The sequence below is a fragment of the Tachypleus tridentatus genome, chromosome 1, assembly GCF_004210375.1.
Source record: "Tachypleus tridentatus isolate NWPU-2018 chromosome 1, ASM421037v1, whole genome shotgun sequence".
NCBI lineage: Eukaryota > Metazoa > Arthropoda > Merostomata > Xiphosura > Limulidae > Tachypleus > Tachypleus tridentatus.
Genome location: NC_134825.1, coordinates 78,024,776 through 78,044,778, shown reverse-complemented (window position 1 = coordinate 78,044,778; position 20,003 = coordinate 78,024,776). Strand labels below are relative to the sequence as shown.

General features: G+C 33.3%; 1 protein-coding gene across 1 annotated transcript in view; it reads right to left on the bottom strand.

Annotated features, from left to right (window-relative positions):
• LOC143232590 (non-structural maintenance of chromosomes element 4 homolog A-like) overlaps positions 1 to 20,003 on the bottom strand; it is a 77,492-nt gene that overhangs the window by 8,805 nt on the left and 48,684 nt on the right. The window contains exons 8-10 of the mRNA XM_076468201.1: positions 13,989 to 14,080; positions 10,033 to 10,081; positions 8,778 to 8,863 (exon numbers count right to left, since the gene is read on the bottom strand). Coding sequence (XP_076324316.1) covers positions 8,778 to 8,863; positions 10,033 to 10,081; positions 13,989 to 14,080 — 227 coding nt within the window. The remainder of the gene's footprint in view (positions 1 to 8,777; positions 8,864 to 10,032; positions 10,082 to 13,988; positions 14,081 to 20,003) is intronic.

Below are 20,003 nucleotides of genomic sequence, written 5' to 3'. Positions count from 1 at the left end.
AGCTGGCTTGTTTGCTAAGTTTATTAACCCAGCTGTAAGGGAAGTTTTAAACTAAGTGCAAAAAGAATAAAGGGCAAAGAAAAGTTTAGCATAAGAAATTAGTAGAGAAATAATTGTAATGCAAAAAGTATGAGGAATAAAATTGATAGCTTTAGTTCATTAGTAGGAATGGAGAATTTTAATGTAATGGGAATAATTGAAACATGGTTAAACACACATGATTTTGAGGACAGAAGTTTCTTTGAAATACAGGGTTACAAGCTATTTAATAGGGGGTAGAATATTAAAGAGGGAATGGGGAGTGGCTTTATATGTAAAATTTACATCCTGTTGAAGTTGAGGATATCAAAGATAATTGCAAGGAGTATGAATCCATTTGTTGTTCTATTAGTGGATATATCTTGAAAATGCTTTTAATGGTAATTTGTAACAGACCACCATATAATACTGATGAAATCAGTGAGAATCTTTAAAATAATATTAAGATTTTAGATGTTAATGAAGTCATATTTATGGGTGATTTTAATTTCAGATATACAGATTTAGAAATAAAACCATGAGGAAGAAAGGTTTTTGAAAACTGTTCAAGATGGCTTTCTTCACCAATTAGTTAAGGAATGTTATTTTAGGTTTATTGTTAACTTTAAATACAGATATGACTAAAGTGGTGGAAACTGAAGAACATCTGGGTGCAAGCAATCAATGCTCTATTAGGTTCAATGTTTTGCTGTATATGGAGATAAGGAATAATGATATTTTTGCTATAAATTTTAAAAAAGGAAATTTTGAAGGGTTGCAACAATAATTATCTGTTGTGGATTGGGCAGCTGAGTCATTTGGAGGCACTGATCACATGAGAATATATATTTTAAATATTCAACATAAACATATTCCTTATAGAAAAAAAAGGGTAGATGCAAGTGAAAAACCAGGTAGGCTCACAAATAATTTAAGAGATAAAAAAAAGCATAATAAATTTAAGAAATTTAAACTGAATGGTATGACAGGAGGTTTAGAATATTATAGAAGATCAATAAAGTTAGTGAAATAGGAAATAAGAACATCAAAAATGGTGTATGATAAAAGGTTGTTTGGAAATATAAAAATTAACAGCAAGGATTCTTTAAATACTTTAAGTATAAACAAAATGTTAAGATGGGGTAAGACTACTGAAGGGTGATAAAGGAAGGCTAGTATCTCATGATTATGAGATAAGTGATTTATTAAATGTTTTTTTCATTTGGTTTTAGTGACAAATATTTAAGCAGTATTCCCCATCTTTAACAGTTGGCAAATGGAAATGAAATGAAGCAAGATAATTGTATTAATTCTGAGCTGTTAAGATAAAATTGGGAAGTCAAAAAAAAAAAATGTTCCTGGAGCCACACAGTATTTCCACAAGGATTTTGAAGTAGGTTAAAGTTTGGATATGTGAACCATTTGCTATTATTTTTTATCAGTCCAACGGACTGGAAACTATCTAATGTAACTCAAGTTTTCAAGGGAGGTGATAAAAAGTGTCACAGTAATTATAGATTAGTAATTAGTCTTACTTATATCAATTGTGGGAAAAGTTTTTGGAAAATCCATTAAAAGATGCTTTACAAAGTCATTTAACAAAGTTTAGAATTTCATTGGATAGTCAACATGGTTTCATTACAGGAAAAATACTGCCTTAAAATCTTTTGACATTCTTTGAAAAGGTTACTACTTATGTAGATAAAGATGTAGATTTAATATATCTGGATCTCCAGAAAGCATTTGATAAGGTGCCACATAAAAATGTACAAATAACTATCTCTATAGGTGTTGGATATAAGTTAGCAAATTGGACACAGAGGAACTGAATGGAAGAAAGCAGGGTGTTGTTACAAATGGAATTCATTGGGTACCTCAGGGATCAGTGTTAGAACCTTTGCTCTTTTTTGATTTACATCAATGACACAGATGATGGAGTAGTCAATAAATTATTTAAATTTTCAGATAATATTAAGATCTTGAGTGTTGCTGGCTGTGAAAAATATGTTGATGATTTACAAAATGATTTAGATCATTTAGTGAGCTGAGCAAATAAATGGCAGATGTGTTTTAATTATAATAACTGCAAGATAATGCATGTCAGTTATCATAATTTCAATTATGTGTTTTATATAGATGGGAATAACTTTAAAATGTTATGAAGGGATCTAGATGTGATAGTCGTACAGTCTCTACAGTCATCCATACAGTATGCTGTTGTTAGTTTTAGGTTTTATCTATAGAAATACTGAATACAAGTCTAAAAAGGTTATAATTTCATAGTATAGGTCACTGGTTAGACCATTTTGAATACTGTGTTCAGTCTTGGGCACCTAACCTTAGGAAAAACACTAAGTTGTTGAAAAAGGTTCAGAGAAGGGTTACTAGAATGGTGCCTGGGATGGAGGAGTTGTCACACAAGGAGAGGCTGAAATATCTCAAATTGTCTTCGCTTGATAAAAGAAGAGTTAGGAGGGGGTCTGATTGAGGTGTTTAAGATTGTAGAGAGAAATTAAAGTGTTGATTCATAATTTTGTTCATATTTAACAGTTAGAACAGTAGTACTGGAGGACACAAATATATATTTTTGCAAGGTCAAAATCATCTTCAGCTAACACCATTTCATTTTTCAAACAATGTGGTTGTTTTTTGGAATTGGTTGCCTTCAGAGGTTGTTGAGGCAGTAAATTTAAGTGAGTTTAAGAAAAAGTTTGATAAATACATGAATGATAAGAGTTAGATTTAAGATTTTTTTTTTAATTATTTTAATTTAGTTTGGTTGATGAAACAGCTGAAATGGACCAATATGTCCCATGTTGTTTTAAAACATTATGTTATGTTAAAATGTATTTTCAATAATACCTCCTCTCACACCACAGCTATTACTCGACTAAACATAATCTACATTAAAGTCCCCTTTATCCTTGTACTGTATATATATGCACCAAATTCAGATACCTTTTCAAGACTGACCCAATCCGCATTCTCCAACACCAGCTCTTAGGAGGAAGGAAGGGCTAAAGAGTATGGAAGCAAGTATTACTGAAAATACATTTTCTATTTAAGAAAATGTTAAATTCCATAACATACTTACTTCACCTCACACTACAACTAGAATACCACACTGATAAGATGGATGAGCCAGTGAGGGCATTATCCATATAGAATGTGCCTGAAGAGATCATGGGCATGCCAATAAAAGATTAGTACCATAATGGAGGAACCTCACTATATCCAGAACAGGTGTGCCCTTCACCCAGACTTTAATTCATGAATTGTGGGTGGAATTTGATATATTTCATCATCACTACTGGCCAGATCCCAACCAGATAGCCAAGGTAATGTACATTATTCAGGGGTTGGAATTATAGGACTGTAGCCCATAAGTACAAAGTTCATAACTACGGCATTTGGACTGTGATATATATATGTATGTGTGTGTATATGTATATACCAGTGAGTGGCTCCCAGACCAAAGTGGACAAACCCTCTCCTCTACCTAAAGAAGTCAAAACAGCAATACCTCAAATTTGTAATAATAGGATCCCATATGCTATATTCTATCTGAGGAGAGAGAACTCATCCAGTCTGGAATAAATGAACACACAACTTCACTCCATAAACCTGTGGGAAAGGTAAATTCCACTTATCCTTAAAATTATAGAGATGACATAAAACAAACTATGCTTAACCAAGGAACCAACAAGGGATCATTCTGCATTCAGAATTACAAGGAGACAATGCATCCCCTTCCATGAACAATGTATTGAACCAATATCGATCATAAAGAAGGATCATGCCCAACATAACAAGACAGCCAAGCATCATATCTGAACTGCTATGAAAAAGAGGCTCCCAGTAAGCTGGTGATTCTCCTACTGACATCTGGAGAAAATAAAATTCAGGTGCCCAAGTAGGAGAGCCCCAACTTTACCCTCTTCTCCAACAGTAGAGGAAATTCACTCAAACACTGTCCTCCATCCCAATGACTAGAAACCAAGAGTGGTAAGGACTTCTTAGCTCCACCAGCAGAATATGGGGCAGTGGAAATAAACACTGGGGAGCTTTAAAAAACAAAAATCTGGAAACAGCGTAAAAAGTCAAACAACATTCCTAAATTTTTAAAAGCAAACTGACCTCTCAATTTATTTAAAAAATCCTTATGCTCAGCATAGACAGATAGAATCACCTTATGCTTTACTCATGACAGTCCATGAATAGAAGTCCACCACAGTACAGTAATACCACCTGATCTGCCTCGAGGTGATCTTATGGAACATCTCATATCTACAGAGCCAATTTCAACTTAAATAAAATATACTGTGTTAATGGTTGCTAGAGTGGAATTGATTTGTTAAAAACACACCTCCATGGGCAATACTTACCACAGAGTAAAACCCCATAAAAAGACGTAAGGAACTCTGAAATGCAAATAATGGAAATAATCGTACCTCATTATAATTGAGCAGATGTAGTTAAGATAGCTACAGGGGTAGTGAAAAACCATCAAAGGAAGATACTGCCAGATCATGCAAATAATATGAAATAAAAATATTGGAGGAGGTCCATGTACCAGCCCATACACTGCACACCACTGAGCAAATTCAACCTGATTTCTGATGATGCCAAATGTGAAAATTCTGATGAGAAATGAGTTGCATTAGTCTCCTCACCTCCAAAGAGTGCCCAGAATAAGTGATGTGGATCAATTTCCTTACACATCTCAACAAAGTAACTGAGGATAACTCCCGGGAAACTGATGGATCTGTCATTGAACACTTCTAACAGCATAACATTTCATGGCCCTCACTGCACATAACAAACAATAGGGATCCGATCAGTCATAGAGGTAAAAAATAGCAGTCAGATAAGTTGGTGGAAAGGATTTATTACCTTTCCTGGTTGCCAGTGACCTAAGTAAGAAGGACCTGTCTGGGTACAGAAGGACTTAGGTAGAATAATAAAGTATACTGTGTACATCCAGTGCAAACAATTCCAAACTGCCAATGTCTGCAGGCCAACAGCAACAACAAATAAATCTTAACAAAAAGGTAACACATGGTACATGAGGCTAAGGGTTCAAACAGATGTTGGGAAGGAACATGTAATACCACCTTGATACCCCAATTAGGTAGCTGAAATATTAATTTGGAACAAAGGACTTGAAATAAATTGAGGAAACTGCATAGCACTGGATTAAAGTAATTTTTGCCTTGTGTATCTAAAGGTAATCAATAAGACGCCTTAAATTAGGAGACTGTGGAAGAATTGAATTAGATGAGAAAGATCACTGAACAGATGCCAATTTTCTGTCTTCTTGGGCACAAACACAGACACAAATAAAACCTTGGAAGAAATGGGATAATTTTCTCCATGTCACCTTCACCAACAAATCTCTGATAGCCATGGAATGCAGTTCAGAAATCCAAAGATCTGTGGGAGATGGAAATGCAAGTTTGGTGGAAAACTTTGAAGATGTGAGCTGAATGACTAATCCTGACACAAGAACCTGTAATACCCATGGATAAGCAGTAAAGATTCTCCACACATCAAGATATTCTCAGAATCAAGTCCCCACAGATCCCAAAAGCAATATGGTCATCAATGCCACATCTGGTAGTGTTCCATTTGAGTGAAGGATCCTCATGGATATCAAAAGAATTTATTCAAAGGGCCAAGATGCTGATGTCAGGAATTGGGACATCAAATAGGACTAGAACTACAGCCTCATTTGAAAATTGAGAAACTTCAAAAAGCCAACAACAACAGAGATGAATGCAGACAGACAACATCAACCCTTGATTCTGGAAACACCTACAAAAATGATCAAAAAAGGTGACCTCACAACTTACAGAAATGACAGCTAGTAGAGAAATGCCCTCCAACAGTGCATCTCTACCCAACAAATCTTAACAACATACCAGAAGACTAGAGAAAGTACAGAAGCTGAAAACTGAAGCAAGGTAGATGCTGACAATGGTCCCAACTCATCATCAAATTGATGTGGGAATCACTGAGAGGCTTCCAACAAAAGTTGGAGGAATGATAACTATCAAAGCACCAAAGTAAGGGTCAGACAAATCTCACAAAACTGTTATTTATTCAAGTTGACTAAAGACTCTGTGCTGGAATCCACATTTCCAGGAGTGGGTCTATTCTTTGAGTGTTTAAATGCACATCTGCCTAGCGGTTGTAGGCTAAAGCATATTGTTCAGACAAACGTGGCAAACAAAATATAGCTTCCCTTCATTTCACTGAACAGTAAACCTCCCTGCATAAACTCCAATATCAGGAGATGGAGAAAAAAATAAGTATTTGCCCTCAGACATTTCAGCCATCAAGGAGGATATAGATTCAAAAGTAACAAGAAAAAGGCTTAAAATATACAGTCAATTTACCAGCTGAAGAAAAAGGACCAGAAGTAATTGATTCCAATTTGGTCTCCTAAGAAGCCAAAAAATTAAAAGAAGGCACTGAAAAAAAACAAATCTAATGTCCATAATCATCTGCAGATGAAACCTCCTCAGTGACTTCTGGAGAAACACCACCAGACCAAATATATGTCTCCATCTTATTACAAATAAGCCCACAAACAGCCTCAACTGAGAGTGATACAAAATATTCAAGGTGGAATAGAAAAGACTTGATTTGCCTCTGTGCCAGAAACAATAACCCAGGAAATCCTGCTGTCTATTATTTCTTGCTAAACAAATTTTTTAGAGAAAATCAACCAAGTAGCATGAAGAATGTTTAAACTATCTCCAACAGTTACTGTACAGAGAAATATGTTTGTAAATGCTTTGTCATGAAAAAGTGATAATATTATCTGAATGAGGTGCTTAAATATAGCACCAGAATACAGGGCACACTGACACAGATGGAGAGCATCATGAGACAGATATTGTCAAGGGCATTCAAAGAGAGAACAAAAGACTGGAGCAAGCAAGAAAAATAAGACCAATGCTTAGATCTTGGATGAACAAAGGAAGGAAACCACAGCAATCAAGTAATAGCTGTAGTAGGAGTGGAGGTATGTTTTGAAATTACCTAAACATTATGTTCTGATTACTTACCTTTCTACAGTATAAAGTTTACAATAGCTTTTAACAATATTCTGTGAATTTTTAATATGATTAAAATACAAAGTCTAACATGCTCGGGAATGGTTATCTTATGTATTAAAAGTGAAATAATAAAAGTGTCTTCAAGCTCCTCATGTACATTAACTTTTATATTCATTTGCTATTGAATTAATAAAGATTTTGTGAATGTTTTATGTGAATTAAAGTTCCATACTCCTAAGAACTATATTTCAAATTAACAATGTAACAAACAAAATACAGCAGATAGATCTGTATTTAATTATTTTTAGCACTGTCAATTTTTTTTTCACATTTACTCTCTATCTAGAGTTACCAAGGGAACTAATAACTTAAAATTCAATTAAAGGATTGTTTAAATTTAAGAAAAATATATTTTTATATATCATCCCAATGCCCAAATTATTCCTTTTTTATTTTTCTAGAACATACAGACCAAATGAAAACTGTTTCTTTATTTCAATTATACTAGTTGGATTGACATGCTTGAAAACAATTGCAATACATAACAGAGTTCAACAAGATAATAGAAATGAAAGTGAAAGTGTTAGTGTGAAGTTCTTTATATAAAAGACTGATGTTCCCTCCTTTGTTCTGACACTTCGAATAAAACAAAAACTCTGCTTTCATGGCTAGGACCTCATGATATTTGTTTTAACTATATAAGCATGAAATTTCAAACCACTATATTTCACTAAAGTCACAATATTTCCACTAAAATATTACTGCTTTTAAACTGACAATTAAAAATCTTCATTTATAAAGTATAGAAAATAAAACTTAAGGTGAGGTCAACCAAAAAAATGCACTTTAATCTGGTCCGAGATTACAAAACTTTATGGCATGTTTCATTTTGTTACAGTGATGGGGTTTCAATTTACAGCATGCATCATTTAGTGACTGTATAGCATAATGTGGATTGGCATGGAAAACCTCACATCTGTATTTGATAGCTGTGATACTGTTTGGCTGTGTTGATTTTAATCATCTTTGTTGTAGCTGCCAAAATCAGCTGATATCGTAGTATTTCATGCCAAAGAATTGCATCATCTGTTTCTGTCAACTGCTAGTTTTTTTCAATTCAAAGGAATAGTCTTGAAGGATGTCATGTCTTGTACACAACTATCCTTGAAGCAAAGATTTGGCATGCCTATTGATCCACTGACACTTGACAGCATGCTATACAGCATATCTTTTGGAATGCAACCATCAGATATTTTATGAGCATTGCCTAGCCAAAGAAAACAATTTTAACTGTAGTCATTCTTAATAAGTTTGCTCTACTCAACATTTCTCAACATTTGAAATTTAGTCAACATGGTAACTCTAGCTCCCAAGATGTTACCACAGTGATGCCAAGCTTAGTGCAGAAGCCCAATCAACAAAAATCAGCAGCAGCAGATCTTTCAAACTCTGGCCTTTAGTTAGTTAAATTGTTAGAAAAACCAAAACACCATCCAGTTATAAGAACAGGTTCAGACATTATAAAATGTCTCTAATTATAAAACAATGCAGTAAACCTCATAAATATCAAAACAATAAAAAACTTTAAGAGTTACATTACAAAAAAGTATTTAAAATAAGTTTATTAATTGCAAAGAGTAAAGTACTTCAAATAATTTATTTTAAAATATTTAGAGTAAGGTAAAAAAGTCTTACCCTCCAGTTTTTCATTGTAAATGGCATTATAAACTGGTGACATTTTTGCATGTCCCCTTTCTCTTCATTCCTTTTTCCCACTGGTGCTAAACCATACATGAAAAGTAGTATCAGTTGAAACTGAATTTTTTTTTCAAATTATTATAAGATACCAACTTCATAATATAGCCCTAGAACTCTTACAAGTAGACTGAATTGTTTTCAAAAAATCAAAGTCATATTTTTAAAAGCACAATTTTAGTGACTCACAATGTCACAACCATTTACTGACTCCAAGCTATAAAGTAAATACAATCACATAAATATAAACAAAACATTGGTAAAACTAATGTCTCTCCCTTTTCATTATTTCTTGCAAACACTTTTCATTATATCTTTTTTTTAACCATATTCTGGCCCTGATATAAAGCCTGACTTCCTAGCATCAAAAAATACATAAAAAAACTAAGCATTTAAAAATAGCACAGTATACAGAGTAAACTTTAATATTTAGTAACATTTACACTCAAGTTAAAAATCCTATCATTTGAAACATATATTGTATTTATTTTAAAGATAAAAATGTTAATAACATTTTTTACATAAATATTTCTAACATGCTCCTTCCTAGAAAAAGATGTTTTTTTTTAATAAATATGCAATACCTCTTAGTATGATTTAAAATACATATATTTTTAAGTGAAAAATGTTTTGGTTACCATTTTGCAGCTTTTATTAAGCCTAGACATCCTTTTCAAAAATACAAATTACAGCTTAGAGCAATAAATTAGAATATATCATTATATTATCTTGTACTGGATTAATAATAAAACAATTAACTGTCTCTTTCCTATAAAACATGCTCTTTGATATTCAGCCTTTGAAAATTTTTTCTTCCTTTTAAAAACCTAATATTTCATATTTTAAGGATTGTGGGGAAAGAAATCAATGTTTTTTGTGTTTTTTTAATCTGAAGAACTTACAGCATCTGTACATCAGCCTTGTTACAGAATACTTTGTGATAAATCAAAATACAAACTACAATAAAATCACACAATAATGATTTACCTTATTCCAATACTCATCACTAATGATGTTTTATTTGAAATTCATCACACAAAAATTAATTATTTATAAAAAAAAAATTCAAAATTTATCTTATTTATTAGTGACTATAAAAGAAATATTTCACAAAGATAAAACATAAGATTTCAAACATACCTTCTTACAGCTCCATGCACTTACTATCTTTAAAGTACTAAAACAAACAACTTACCAATGACTGGAAGCTGCTCTTCATTCAAAGATAATTCTGCAGCTCCTTCCTAATAAGATTCATAAATGTAGGTCTAAGTATTAAAAACATATTCAAATATACAATCTCAAGTACAATACAGCAGCTCAATTTCCTTAAATAAATTGGGTTGAAATTCTCTTTATTCAAGGTGACCATTATGAACTCTGTTTTTAAATGCTAATAGTCTTACGGCATGTACTGTATATGCTAGAATTTGACTAACAATGAACTGCTACTATTCAAACACTCAGCTTCCTTGAGAAATTACCAATGTAAATGGAGTTATATTTAACACATCAAAGCTTATATAACAACAAGATGTTTCTTGCACATGAACAAACCTTTTCACTTTGATAAAAAATATTTTAATCACAGTTGTGGCTTGGAGCAATATTTAGCTGAACTTATTCACAACTGATTTTGACAATTTTGCTTTCTGAATTTAAGTATGGTACATTGACCATTTACAAGTGTTAATTTTCTTTAGTATTATGTGAATCATTGCATTAATGGGATTCTGTAAACAAACATTTCACTTAATATTTCTATGATTCACTTTAATTCAGCAGTTTGTAGTTATCACTGGTTTATGATAGTTTGCAAGTACAAGAAGCTGTGAGATCTTTTTTAGAAACTTAATGTCACAATGTTGTACATATGATAATAAAATCTTGTACATAAAAATTTCTGATACATGCTACAGAAAATATTTCATTTTAAGAATGTATAAGAGTTTCCAAAAATTGGGAGTTGGGAATCAATTCCTTTCTACATAGTGAATATATTATTAGACTGATTCAAGTTATCTTAAGACAGAAAACATTTGTTTTGAAAACTTACATGCAAAGCTATTCGATAATTATTTTTTGTCCCTAATTTTGCAGTAGATCAAAGGAAAGGCAGCTAGTCAATACCACCCAAACAAATCTCTTTACAATAAACAATATAATGCCCCACTTCAGAAACACAGCTAAAAAGGTCATCACACTTACTTCAATATATGGCATGTGAAAAACCAATCAACAGCTCAGAATGTTCCCAGAGTGGTTTTCTCAGCAATTTGAATCTGTGAAAAGGTTACCATGTTCTTTCAAACCAAGATTTCAAGGAAATAGATTGTGGCTTTAGTCTGTTTCAGTTTCATATTCAGTTAGTTACTAAGAAAGGTTTTGATCCACTAAAAAAATTTTGTTTGATTCACAGACTGCAGATTAAGTACCACTATCTGCAGATTCCAACAGGGAAGACTGAAGGTTAGTTTTATATAACTAGATACATGACATGAGTGAACGTGCACTGTGTCAAGTTACATAATGTTAGCTAGGTGTGACTTTTCAAAGGTCAGTATAATAAAAACAATTTATATATATATGTAAATAAATAACATCATGGAACTGAAACTACTTAGACTAAACATTTGTATTTTTATGTCATAATATGTAGTCATTCAAGCATGAAAAAAGCATAATTTTTATTTATTTCCTAATTATTTTATGATGGTTACAAATTTTGTTAAGTGACAAACCTCACATAGTTAGAGTACAGAAATAATATAAAATATAGTTTTACTGAAAGACGAACATTTGAAACATATTTAGGAAGTTTCAGAAATTATGCAAATAATATTTGAGATTTTTGGAATGAAGAATAGCTTTTTTTATCATAACATGAAATCACTTTGCATTCAGGCTAGTAACAAAACAGACTATATTTTCACAAACAAATTTTAGTAGAAATATTTCATTAAAAAATCTGTTTTTGTTACAAAATACTTAAAATTTTTACTCAAAATTTATCAAATTTGTAACATAATACAGGTGTATCAGAAGTTATAGTGCAAATAATTAACATGTGCAAATGTGCAGACAAACTTGTTTATATTATTCTGATCCCATAGCAAGAGTTAGTGTGAAATTAAGCTGCTCTGTCATAACTTTAAATGCAGTCTTTAGACTGAGCTGATCAACCAATTAATACAACTAGTCTTAAAAAAAAAGTTCTTTACTTATTTCTGTAGTTTCTTGTAACATAATATGTTGCTGCAAATGTTCAACATTCTGACTAGCACAAATCCATTATCAGAATAATTTATGTCCTTTCCAAACCCTACACAATTTCTGTATTATTGAGAAAATTTACGGCTTAATCAAACAAAAGCTGGTTTGAAGTTATTTTACAATATATTTGTTGTTACCGTTAGTGTTTTTAAACAAAAAGTACATCTATTTGTTTAGATTATATAAAATGAATGTCCTATCACTTTGGAAGAAATGATTCAAAACTGCTTTTTTCACATACCTCATTACTGAAGAACATGAAGCAATCTCTTATAATTTATACCATGAAAACACACATACAGGGTTGTATTTCCATGAAACATATTTGTAAAAAAAAAAAATCTAACACACGTTTTTACAAATTATCACAAACAATGAAGAAATTACAACATAAGTTAAAACATGTTAAACAAGAGTTGTAGTAAAATACCAAACTGAAGAATCTCAATAAATGAAATTACGCAAGTCAGCATCATTTTAAATAGTGAATATACTGTATCTAAATTATCACTAATTTTTCATTCTACAATATATATGAGATGAAATTTTTAAAAAAATAGTGGTAAGTTATCAAAATCAAATGTTCATAAGCACAGCTAATAATTTGATTCAAAATCTAATTTGAGTAAATAACTATTTGAAAATAAAATATAATATTCTTCAGAAATCTCATGTTGAGTGTAACTCCAGTTACAATGGTAATGCCACAAGAAAACCAAGTGTGCAAAATTAAAAGAAACTAGTAGGTGAACATCAATTCCAATTATAGACAAAAAACATGTCATAAAGGACTACAGTATCCAAAAATAAAAAACAAAGACTTCAAAACAATAGCAAGAACTCATAATGAATATAAACTCCAAATAAAAGAGACAATCTTAATCCATCAATAAAACCCAGTTTTATTAGGGACTATTATCCATCATTGCATTATATTTGATATTGTAAGTTTATTTTTATTATCTTCTTCAAGTAATAATCTAAATTATTAACATAATACTTTTAATAAGTTCCCAAAAATAGTCACTTAGAATTTATCTTTAACCTTCAAATTGCCAGGTTGTTTTTATTTAATTTCATACCAATAGTCCACATACTGATTCATTATATGTTTTCTCTTGTTACAAATTTAACATAAAGAACTGACCATAATATCTCAAAATCACTTTTATTTCCTATATAAAATGCATAGGGGAATCCCAGCTTAACTATAATATTAAAAGTACTTGTTTAACTTACTCATAATCCAACATTGTCATTGATTCACAAACAATTTGGTCCATAAATAATTTAGAAAAATCTGTTTAAAAAACCGACAGGATGGACCTCATGAGCAGTTTGAAGTTTAATAATAAGATTTTCCCATTTTAAAAATTTCACACTAAAATTTACATGCTTTACATGAGGATCATAGAATGCACATGAACATCACACTGACTTTTAATAATTTCAAAAGATCATAAAATGTATGCAAGAATTTAAATATGATATTTGCTTATTACTAATACTTACTACACATACTGGCATGCATATAAAATCATGAAGAATAGTATTCAGGTCAGATTGAAGTAGTAAGAATAACATAAATTTTTCAACTGTTTCACAATAATGGAGCTCTGCCTTATAAGATATGGAAAGCATATGTATAAAAGTAGTTTGGGTAGGTACCTTAAGTGGCTTGACAAACACATTAGTTCTGAATGAACAATTTATGTTATCTAAGTAATGTTTATCCTTAAACTGATCTGAAAGTTATTTCTACACCTAATTTTAGACTTAAGAATAACATTTTATGAAAACTACATAAAAGTTTAACATGTAAGAATTCTGATAGAACATAGAAAAAACAAGCATCATAAAAATGTAAATACCTCTTACCTTGATTAAAAATGATACATGAAACATGTTTTCTACAGTCTGAGCAAATGAATGTGGGTTGGTGACAAACCTAAAATAACAAACTGGTTGTCCTAGAGTAGAAAAATACATTACATTAATTACTGTGCAATGTACTTTTTAAGATGATGGTTGTAAAAAAAATTGGAAGTAGTTCTTCATTGCTTTTAAGCTATACATTTCTACGTGCTCTGATGTTCATCTTAGAAAATTTACCAAACTCGAGAACTATATGCAATTGTTTCCTCTAGTCCTTTCAATCTGTTTTGTGACAGTATCTTAGATTTATTTTGCTTAACACAGCCAGTCTCATTTTGGGCAAAATTATTTTGTATTATGACTGATTTGTTTGTTTATCACTTAAGTCATTAAAAAAAAAGTTACAGTTTTTGAACTAATACATGGGAATTATTTCATGTAAAAACTATACTTCCAAAGCTTAAAGACATGTTTTACATTTTAATAGTTAGTTACCAAAGTAGTAGAGGGTGTAATTCCTATCAAAACTAAAGAAACTCTAACAAGTATTCAAGTAAGTAGCTGCTGCGATAATCAGCTGTCTCATACAAACTCATGCACACCCTATCTAGACAGGGTTTAATTATCAGTTGTCCTGTATGATCAAACCCATATACACCCCATCTATACAAGCTTTAATTATCAGCTGTCCCATACAGTAAACTCATATACACCCTAGACAAATGGGAATTAATTACTAGCTGCCCAATACAATCAACAATCTGCAAAACATGGTTACATGCAACTACAGTGGTATATCTAGTGTGAGAGAAACAATATATACATTAGTATATAGGGGAGTTTAACATAATTTCTAAAGATGAACTGTTAGTAATATTCAGTATTCAAAGATATTAGTGCCTATCTCAAAAATATGGAAACGATGCAAATAAGAACTACTTTTAGTGGATAAAATAAACTGAACTATCCTCATTTTTGGAAAACAAAATAGGTTTAAAATGCTTTTTTTTATGCACCTCGAATTTCAAATACAAATGGTCAAATTAAGAGAAATGTGAAAAAAAAACCATTGTGGTTGATATTATTTTCATCACATGTACTAAGTTTTAATATTTACAAATCCAACACCTTTAATACAATTTTTTTACTATAAAAAAGGCTTTAACAAAAATCTGTAATGCATTTTTTTATTTGTTTTAGAAATTATTTTCCCTGGAAACTCACAAGGTTTCTATCTCATATACAGTAGAAATTTTACATACTTTTATCATCTTATCACAAGTGGGAATTCTAACTAAAGATTGGTTGGTTGGTTGATTTGATGTTTTATGGCACAAAGCAGCTAGACTATCTGCACCAAACATCTAGTAAAAGGTTAAAAGTAAATTTAGTAAAATTCATAAAAGGAAATTAAAGTAAAACAAAACAAAGTTTAAAAAAAAACAGAAATAGCATAAAACCAATGTTTACATCTAGTCTACAACGTTAAGAGAAAATCTACAGCAATACAAGTTGAAAAGAACTTTCTGTAGCATAATTGTAATTATCATAACTCGCCAAGAAGAATAACAGGTAAGTACAAAAACCACCGTCAGTCACTGAAGTTGGCCTTTCCAGCCTTGGTTTTGAGTTATTTGACATTACAGCCATTTTCTGATTTCAAATTGAAGTAGATGTATTTTAATTCTTAAAAGAAAATCACATTAAAAAAGGTCTAATGTATAAATTAAAAAACTTAAATGGCATTAAAAATATTAATGGCCTTTAAAAAAATAAAAACATTTTCAAGGTGGACAGTGTCACCATCACAAATAACACTGTCTAACGTTATGGACAAACCTTTGGACAGAACATGTTTAAAATGGTGCTGTTGTTGTGACTATCAACGAGGCAAGAAAGTAAAATGTGGCTTATTGTGACCTGAGTGTTACACAGACTGCACATTAGTGCATCAGTTCCAGATAAAAGAAAATGATGGGTTAAAATATTGTGACCAATGCATAGTTTAGTTAGAACAACTTCTTTCTGATTCTTACAGAAGCAAGACAGCCAAAGTCCAATTTAAGGTTTTCTTTGGAAATGCTTGTTTTCACATTGCTCACTCCAAGTCAATTGTCAGCTGGCACGGAGCCAAGCCTTGAATACAGGACCATAGTCCAGGTATGAAACAGGCACAGTGGTGACAGTGACAGAGCAGATAGATTTAGCTCCAGTATTGGCAAGCTCATTCCTGTGAATACCAACATGGTCCAGTATCCAGAAAAACTAGATAGAAGTAGATGTTAAAGAGAAATGGAAAGTCAGTTTTGAATATCGGTGAGAACAGGGTGTAACCTAACGTGAAGCAATTCCAGGGCCAGTAGAGATCTAAGCGAATCAGTGTAAATAGTGCAGTTTGAGTACTGCTTAGCTTCTATGTAATTCAGGGCAAGAGAAATAGTGTATAGTTCAGCAGTGAACACAGAAGCTGTAGTGAGATTGTGTGCACAACAACTGAACCACAACAAACCACGGCAGAGCCCACACAGTCACCTGATTTCAAGCCATCTGTATAAATAGGAATGGAAGGATGGTTTGAAAGATGTTCAGCAAATAACAGACAGTATTTCCAATCAGGAGTGTCTGCTTTTATCAGATGACTTAAAGATAGGTCACATTTGGGGACTGTTAGAAGCCATGGTGGGATGGGCTGACCAGTAGATACAGCAATGTTATACAGGACAGACCCAATTCATCCAACTGCACCTGGATACAAAGGTCAATAGAAGTAATAGCAAATCATCTGTTTTGAAAAAGTATGGCCCACCAAAAAAGGAAAACACAACCCCAGGTGAGATGCTTTGGTAAGGAACCAAGTTTCGAAGCATATAATAAAGACAGTTGCAAATGGTGAAGGTACAAAAAAGGTTCACAAGACTCAATGTATAAGCTCTAAACTGGGAAAGTGCAGAAAGCCCCAAAGCAGAACCAAAGTTCTTGATGATGAATGTGGTCTAGCATCTTTAAGGCAGAGCCACAGACCAGTGATCCATAGACGACTTTCAATCAAATAAGAGCACAATATATTTTTAGCACAGAACATCGATTTCCTCCCCAAGAGGTGAAGAAAGGACATGGAGAATGTTCAGTACTCTTGTACATTTGATCTGCAGCTGCTTGATCTGTGGTATAAAGGTCAGCTTACAGTCAAAGATAAACCCCAAGTACTTTGTCTAAGGGACCACAGGCAGAACAACTTCACCAATATAGAGTTCAGGATCAGGGTGAATACCCCATTGGTGACAAAAGTGCATGCAAATGGTTTCAGAGAGAGAGAGAGAGAGAAAAGTTAAAGCCATTTGCTGTGGTCCACTTCAGTAAATGATTGAGGGCAGTCTGTAGCTGCTGCTCAATATACCTCATGTTTGACAACTGATATGAGATGTGAAAGTTTTCAACACAGAGACTCTTTGAAATAGTGAGAGGGAGTTGTTCAGTGATGGCATTAATCTTTATACTGAAAAGTGTAACACTCAAAACAAAGCCCTGAAGGACTCCAAGTTCCTGAAGAAAAGAACAGGAAATGGTCGAACCCACATGAACTTGAAATATCCTGTCCATTACAAAAGTTATAATAAAAATGGGCAATTGGCCACACAAGCCATATATATATATATATATAAGTTGTATCGTAAGTCTTCTCAACATCAAAGAATATTGATACAAGATGTTGTCGTTTGAGAAAGGCTTTTCTGATTGACATTTCAAGTCGAATCAGGTGGTCTACTGTGGAGCCCTGTCATAGAAACCCACAATGGGTGGGCGAGAGGAGGTTGTTTGATTCGAGGAACCAAACAAGACGAGCATTAACCATCCTCTGTAAGGTCTTATAGAGACAGCTTGTCAAAGCAATTTGATGGAATCTTGGTATCTTTCCCGGCTCAGAGAAAGGTAAGACAATAGCCTGGTGCCAGGCATCAGGATAAACATTCTCCTGCCAGATCCAGTTAAAAACAATCAGACAAATAGCAAGAGAAGCAGGAGATAGATGGTGCAGCATTTCATAGTGTACATCATCAAGTCCAACCAATGTACTGCCAGACCAATGAAGGACCAGTTTGAGTTCCACCAGTGTAAAGGGAAGATTATAGTCATAAAGACAATCAGCTCGAAAGGAAAAAGATGATCTCTCTGCCCAAATCTTGATGGTTAAAAAGGTGGAAAAAGAAGCAGAAGTGTTAGATACCTGGCAAAAGCTTTCACCTAGAATATTGGCAATGCTCCAGGTATCTGCTACTTCCTGTCCATCGGAGAGCAAGATCGAGAAGGGGACAGAATTATACTGTCCACTGATCTTTCAAATCTGGTCCCATATGACTTTGGAACTGGTGGTAGAAGATATGCTGGTTGTGAACTTAATCCAAGATTCTTTCTGGCTTCACGTCTTGCCCACCAAGCACATGCTTCTTCGGGCCTGCTGGAAAGAATGCAGTGCAAGAGTGTGGGATACCTACAAAAAATATCCCAGGCCTGTTTTTGAGCCTTCCGTGCCATGTGGCAGGCAGGATTCCTCCACAGATGAGGATATTATGGAAAATATATTGAGGTTTTAGGAATACACTGAGCAGCTGCTTGTATAATACAGTCAGTTACTGCTGCCACACAGTCGTCTATTTATGGCTTACAGACAATGGCAGGATCAAGTTCTGAGAGAGCAATGAAAAAAGTGCCAGTTTGCATGATCCAGCTTCCACCGGGCACAAACCACAGGCAGTCTCTCTCAAAATAAAAGGAAAATGATCACTGCCTTGTGGATTATTGTCAATCCTCCACGAAAAATGGGAGAATAGTGAGTGGGAGCAAATTGAGAGATCAGTGCAAGAGTGTGCCAGTCTCTCTCAAAATAAAAGGAAAATGATCACTGCCTTGTGGATTATTGTCAATCCTCCACGAAAAATGGGAGAATAGTGAGTGGGAGCAAATTGAGAGATCAATATCAGCAAAGGAGTGACTAGGTGCATGAAAATAAGTAGAAGAACCAGTACTGAAAAGAGAAAGGTTGTGATCAGAGAGCATATGCTCCACAGAGCAACCCCTCCTTCCAATATCAGCACTTTCCCAAAGGGGATGATGTCCACTGAAGTCTTCCAGGATTAAAAAGGGAGATGGCAATTGTTCAATAAGAGCATCAAGGTCTGATTGATCATAAGTCTCTCCAGGTGGCAGGTAAAGAGAACAAACGGTGATGGTATGATTCAAGAAACAGGGATGGCTACAGCCTCCAAGGGTGTGTCGAGCAGCAAAGACAGGATGAGTACATGCTGATCAATCAACAGTGCCACCCCTCCATGCACTCGTCCATTATACAGCATGTCATTTCTGTACAAAGAAAAACTGCCAAAAGGTGACTGTATCAGCAGGTTTCAGAAATGTTTCCTGTAAGAAAAGACATACAAGATGGTAAGAAGCAATCAGTGTTTTGATGTCATTCAGATTAGAATGTAAACCTCGACAGTTGCATTGTATCAGTGTGGCCATTTTTATTTATGTGTAGGCAAATTAGGTGGAGAACCCTTCTGTTTATGGCCATGTCTTTTTTCTTTACTGTCTTTATTCTTGGGAGGTCTGTTGACCTTCATTGATCCTGTTCTTTGTTGACTGGGCAGGTCTTTGCTGTTGGAAAAGGATTCCAGTGATTGAGGACGTGAACAAATGATTGTTTTGCATCTTGGGGTGGGAAAAGATGTATTCTAGGAAATGCCTGTATTCGGAATCAAAAGAAGTGGATCTTGGGATTTGTTGGAACGTATGTCAGGGACAGTGATGGGTGTTGAAGTTGATTCATCAACTTTTTAACCATGGAAGTCAAAAGACTTTTCATTTGTTTTGAGAATGATTCTTTTGGAGGCACACAGAGATCAGTCTACACTCCCACTATAATAGTGGAATGAAGTGTAGCAGCATACGTCCAAGATGAAGTGGTGGATAGCAACTTTCGAGCCTCAGGAGAAGAAATGTTATAAATCGTTCAAACACTGC